This window comes from Brienomyrus brachyistius, unplaced genomic scaffold (genome assembly GCF_023856365.1).
Source record: "Brienomyrus brachyistius isolate T26 unplaced genomic scaffold, BBRACH_0.4 scaffold50, whole genome shotgun sequence".
NCBI classification, from domain to species: Eukaryota; Metazoa; Chordata; class Actinopteri; order Osteoglossiformes; family Mormyridae; genus Brienomyrus; species Brienomyrus brachyistius.
The window spans coordinates 1,093,682-1,099,681 of record NW_026042325.1 but is presented as its reverse complement, the minus strand read 5'-3'; the positions used below and the strand labels follow the sequence as shown (position 1 = coordinate 1,099,681).

Here is a 6,000-nt window from a genome sequence, read left to right as displayed (position 1 = left end):
CATGTTTTCAAGTGTATTTTTTTCATCTCATGTTTGAAAATAAGCCATAGACATACAAAGTTAGTGTTGGGGCTTCTGGGATATATTTAAGCAGCGGGATCAGAAGAATGCATGAAGAAAATGATTCAAGGCTCCGCTGAAAGGTGTACTACTAATTCCATTGCTGAGAGTGAAATGCGCGAAACCATGAATACATTAAGTAAAAGGCGATATATTTCACAAGCAATCAACAGGAATGAGTCAGGGACTCGATGTGTCAGGATCCTTTTGTTGAAAGAACCGGCAGCACAGCTAGTTAGATTTAAAGGTTTACTGTAAGGAGGTTCATTTACCCTTAATAGAAGCTAAAATTACTGAATGCAACTGCCTAATACATGTTATTATGGAAATTCACTTAAGACCATTTAAAATTCAATTAGGACCATCAAATTTATCAACAGTTTTGGTCTCATTTTTTTGCCCACTGCTTTTACTGGTGAGAGTCACAGTAGCTGTCGATCTGGGCCATCCAGTTCCAAGCCAGCTGGGAAACAAATTCCCCTGGGAGTCCTGGGTCTTCCCCAGGGCCTGGAAGGGGTCCCTTGGGAACGTCCAGGTGGTATCTTTATAAGATGGTCGCATCACCTCGGCTGACTCCCCTCTATCCGAAGGATCAGCTAACTCCAACGCTAGGTACCTCCAGGTCTCCGAACTCCTCATCCGAACACGAAAAGTAGAGAAGAGAGCCAACCTGCGAAGACACCTCATTTCCACCACATGTGACTGTGTTGTTGTTTCTTTGTCCCAAAGGGTTAAATATGCTATTGTCATCTCCATGAGGACACAATGGGACCCAGTTGATCAGACAAGCGAGGTGGCGGGGTTTCTTAGTAGCGTAACATTTCTATTAGGTTCATAAACACCTCCGTCAAAGCCAGCTAGGTAACATGTTTGTGAGAAATAATATAAAAAAGGTCTTTCATCGCTTGGTTTCATAAACTGTTAAGACAGTCTGCTTAAGGGGTTGTATTCTATGCATCACAAAAATTCTTTAAGCTAGCCCACTTTGCGTCTCTTATTTAGGGTAATTAAACGTGTATTTTCTGCGTATAATGTTGCCATATTTTAATAGATTAATAAACAAATAAATATTAAGATGCTATACATTATAACCAAAACGATAAGTTAATTAACAAGTTCGCATTTAATCTATATAGAAGTCACAGCCCAGTACTTTGAGATCAATTCTAGATATTCTAAAATGTGTGTAAGAAAAATACGGAGTGTCTGTAGATAGACTATTGGAAATGGCTTGGCCAAAACATGAGTGCCTCCGGCTTGGCTCACCGACCCCTACGTCGTGGTGCTCGATGTCCGTGCAGAGCTGCTCCGCCTTCGTACGGACTCCTACGGGATTAAAGCCACGTCGAGTAACACACCAATCCCGCAAATATAATATCCTTTCCGAAATTCCCTCACTCACGTCTTTCACCATCTCTAACAATCACTTACTTCCGAATAATATATCAGTCAGAACCGAACAGATCTGCAAACTGCCCCTAATACGACAACGGTCGCTTGTAGTTACACTTATGCACCTGGCCAAGAATATATTTATAGCGTGTCGACATGTGGTGTGTGAAAACAAGTGGCGCCAAGCGAGTTGAGATATCCATTCAGGACTTTCAACCCTTCCTCCATTTCCCATCCAGAAACACCGCCCCCTTCCCCAGTGTGGCGATGCAGCCCAATGCACGCCCCCATGTGGCGGGGCAGAGAGCAACGGCAGCCTTTGCAATTCGCCACTGGATGCCGATAATATTGCGATTCCATGGCTGTAGTTTGTATGTGGGGAGGGGGATTGGCTCTGCAGCGAGCGGAGTATTTTTAGAATGGGAATCGCACTGGGTGCACGGAAAAACACGAAGCGCGAATGAAGTTGGATGTAAAACCAAAAGTATACTCCCCATATTTGGGCGCTCAACACAACGAGAGAGGACGCAATTTTCGTGCGGACTGAAAATAATATGTGGGAGCTCCTTGCATTTGTGTGGTTAGTTAGCAGCGTAGCTAGCTAGCCAGCCGGCTACTGCAACTCGGACGCGGCGTCGTCTGCGACGCATCGGAGCAGAGATTTGCGCCTGAAGTCCGGCCCGAATCAACACCGACAGCCGCTGGAAGCATTATTCTGCCGGGCGGGCCTGCCCACCAGATAGCAGTTCTGACATGTAACCTTTGCTAGCCGGTGAGCTAGAAGAGCGCTTCTCCCCCGGGGTCTCGCACTTTAACAGATGGAAGCTGTAAGCCGGTTATTTCGGAAGGACTGTTCGGATGCGGCTGCCTAGAAGGACCCGAGTGCGTTAGAACCACTCAAATTAAAAAGGTGAGTTGCCTGATAATTCGACAGCTCACTTAAGTAAACAAGTGTAGTCTTAGTATTTACAACGTATCGTATAATTGCTTAAACTGGTTAGTTAACTAGTTGGCTGTTAAGTCTTTTTGTTTTTGAAAGGCGATGGCTATGGACTGCGGGTGGCCGTCGGTTAAACTGCGCACGAGCGACGAATACGTGGAAACCGGGCGCGCGCTGTCGCTGACCGTCACCCGCGCGGCGGCTCCCGGTCACCTAATCCGCCGCGCGACCGGGACGACAGGCTAACCGGCTAGCCAGCTAGCTGGATGCCAACTTAGTGGTTGCGATCAACTTCTGATTTCTTTCTCCCAACCCCCCCCCCGTTCCCACCAGTTCTGGTCGAAGGCAGGCGACATCGGCTGCCTGGTGTCCTTGGTTAGCTGGCTTCGGCTCGAAGCTATTGGTTACTAGGTTAAGCATCGACCGAAGTCGGGCGGCTAACTGGCTGCCCCGAGTCGCTAAAAGCCAGCGGCGCGCTGGAATGCGCAGCCGGGTCCGCTTCGTACCATCAACGGTGATGTCCTGGCGCCTGAGCTCATTTTAACCGAACCGAAACTAACACTCCACAAAAACGTCAGGCCGATCGGCTCTGCCTGCTTTATTTTTAATCTTTTACGCTTGAATTGCCAGTTAGCATTGGCTACAGTGACACTTACACTTAACAGAAATATGCAGTAACTTTGACAATTTCGATTCACGTTTAAGGAGACTTCAAACAACGTTTAGCTGGCTGCTTCGTTACACGCTTGTTTAAGTACCTCTCGCCTGGATTCATTTAATACAGGCCTCTCCGAAATACTGTATCTCCATTTTAATTGGGGGGGGGGGGTTCTTTTGTTTTACGCCAGGCGTTCATGAACCACTAATTAACACTGCCTCGCCAGCTGGTTAAATACCCCTGGGTGGGGGCGTGTCGATGTTGCTGCATAACACTAGTTAACTAGTTAAGTTTTTAAACCCTCTGTCGTTTATTTGCGTTATTGTTAATGCCTTCTAGCACTATGTTCTCGTTAAATGTCGTCCCGCTCCGGCAAAATAGTAAAAGCATAATGTGGCTTCTTTAGTTTTTTGCCTATTGCTTTTGGCCTAAATTTTCAATTAGACGAGAAATGGTTGAAGGGACATTTTTCTCATTAAATTAAGGTCCAGATGGCGGAGTTCCTCGTGCTTTTTAGCCTCTTCTTCGTCCTATTTAATGTATCTTAAATAAGCTAGAGTTTGCATGTTTAATTTACTTCCATCCACTGGGTTTGGAATAAGGACGATAGCCATGCTGAGCAGTTATTCCAACATTAAAACAGCTGTCATTGTTTCTTTGTGCTCTAGTTCCTATACATAATGGGACTGTAACAGACTTTATAATATAAGTTGTTCGATTGGTTTTACGGGATACTCCGATCAGACTGGGGAAGAGGTAATTGTTTGGACTCCATCCTTGGATAATTTAATTTCGTTGTCCATTAATAACTAAGCGCCTACGAGATGTTTTGCTATAATGTATCTCGGGGAAACGAAGCACAACACAGAAATACATTTGATAACCTTTTCTGTCAGACCTGAGAGGTGTTCCTCGAAGCCGGATTTCTCACTTAGTTGGAATAATTTGAACTAGAAGTCATGACTGTCCAATAACAGTTTAGATAAGGAGCATTCATGTTGGACAGTCGCGATTGTGTCCAGTGTTGGAAAAAATATTTAGGGTTTAATTCTTTGGTGTCACGCTGTTTTAATTAAAGCAGCTGCTATATTTTGCTGAAGGTGAAATACATGTATATGACTGTATAAAATACTCTAGATACACTTTAACTGTTGTCGCTACATTTGCTTGCCAGATGCACGTCTCCAAGGCGACGTGCACGTGAGTAAAGCTTGTGGTGAAGAACCAGGGTTCGACTGCACCCAGCGCAATGGGGCCAGTTAAGATTAAGGGCTTTGTTCAAGAGCCCAACAGTGATATGACAACTCTGCGGGTCAAAGGATTCGAACCCATGACCTTCCGCCGCACGGCCACAGATCCATAACCACCCGCTCATTTCCTATGAGATGCTTTGCTATCTACTTAAAGTATATCAGAATCTCTGCGCCATCTAATATGGCATATAAAAATAGACTCATTAGGGATTTGTTTTACTCAGAGGAAATTAATATATAATCAATCTAAATCTAATATTTATATAATACATATAAATGCTTTAAGTATCACAAAGATTTATGTATTGTAAAGTTACCATTCAATACTGATGCTTATCGCTTTACAAATCAAATTTCCTTAAGAAAATATCACGTTAATACCTGTCAGCGGTCTTGGTTTTATACCTGTAGCAGGGAAAGGCGAAACCTGCAAGGGTGGAGAGGGGCGTTTCCTAGCCTGTTTGTTTATCGTAGATGTGTAAAAATTAAACACCGTTGAGTGTAAAATATTAGTTTAGTACTATCAGATGGCATTTTTGAACAAATAAGTAATCGATTTTTTTTTATAAATGTTTCTCCCCGTTACTTTTCGTCATGAAAGGAGCGGTGTTTGACGCGCTTGAGTGAAAGTCTTGCTTTGCCTCGGAACCATAACGCACCTGGTTGTTTCACCACAAATACCCGGACCTCACAGGAAATGACGGACACGGAAGTTGTATTCCCTTTGTATCCGTGTTGTTTGTTTTACTTAAGGAAATTTTGATTTATTATGATATGCACGGGTATGTTGTCTTAAAATTTAATTTGCTGTTGATTATTAGCAAACGGATAACAATTTGTAATGGTATTCCCATGTAGCAGTTTTAAATACCGTTCTCTTTTTTTGTAGTTTCATTTTTTAAAATCTGTTTTGTGACGAGGCAAAGGATTGTAGAGTTCTTTCCTTCAGTTAACAGACGCAGCAGAAGAACGACAAAATGTCTTTAATCAACTTTTATGGTGGTTATACGGCGTGTTATGTATATTAGACGAAGGACGTTAATGGGAGAGGAAGTTGGCGAATTCATGTTATGCTGTGTATGCATTATATAAATATATTGCATTTAAAAGTATAACTGGTTCATATTGAGGGTTTCTTGAAACTGTTCGTCATGGTTGTTAAGTAGATATTTAAAAGAGAGAACAAAATTCTCTTTATGAAACTTTAAGCATATGAACAATGTATATTAAGCCCGAGTATCCAACTTTCAATTGGTGATAATAATTGAAGCATTAAATGGTAATTGTATTTTAAAGAGAGGCCATTAAAATGTATTATTTCGTTTGGTCACCCTAAATAAACTCCAGTCTCATGCGGAGTGATGGTGCTTTTTTCTTTTAGGTCTCTGTGTAGGACAGAGCGGTACCGGGAGAAGGGATGGACAACCAAAAATCCAACTGCGAGGAGAATGATTCCGAATCGGCAGGTAAGCAGTCAGTACAGGTGTTTCTTCAAATGCATAGTGATTGTTTCTATGTGGAAGCAGAAGTATAACAGGTTCCTGTTTACTACACACCTGGGACTAGCCTAGCTTGATAATAGCAATTTTTTTGTACAATAGAGGGTTTCTGTAACACGACTACAGAACATGTCAAACATATTACATATCTGAGGATTTATGAACAAGGTTTCAAATGGCCTTGAAGAGGTCAGCTTA

At 42.7% G+C, this 6,000-nt stretch overlaps 1 protein-coding gene across 2 annotated transcripts in view; it reads left to right on the top strand.

Moving 5' to 3' along the window:
- Positions 1-2,224: 2,224 nt before the first annotated feature.
- LOC125723584 (histone-lysine N-methyltransferase 2D-like) overlaps positions 2,225-6,000 on the top strand; it is a 33,224-nt gene continuing 29,448 nt past the window's right edge. Inside the window, exons 1-2 of one of the 2 annotated variants that reach the window (XM_049000316.1) lie at positions 2,225-2,362; positions 5,685-5,769. In XM_049000316.1, the coding sequence (XP_048856273.1) occupies positions 5,721-5,769 (49 nt within the window). In that variant the 5' untranslated portion in view covers positions 2,225-2,362; positions 5,685-5,720. Of the gene's footprint in view, positions 2,363-4,989; positions 5,086-5,684; positions 5,770-6,000 lie in introns of those variants that run through there. The other variant, XM_049000317.1, reaches the window with a different exon arrangement.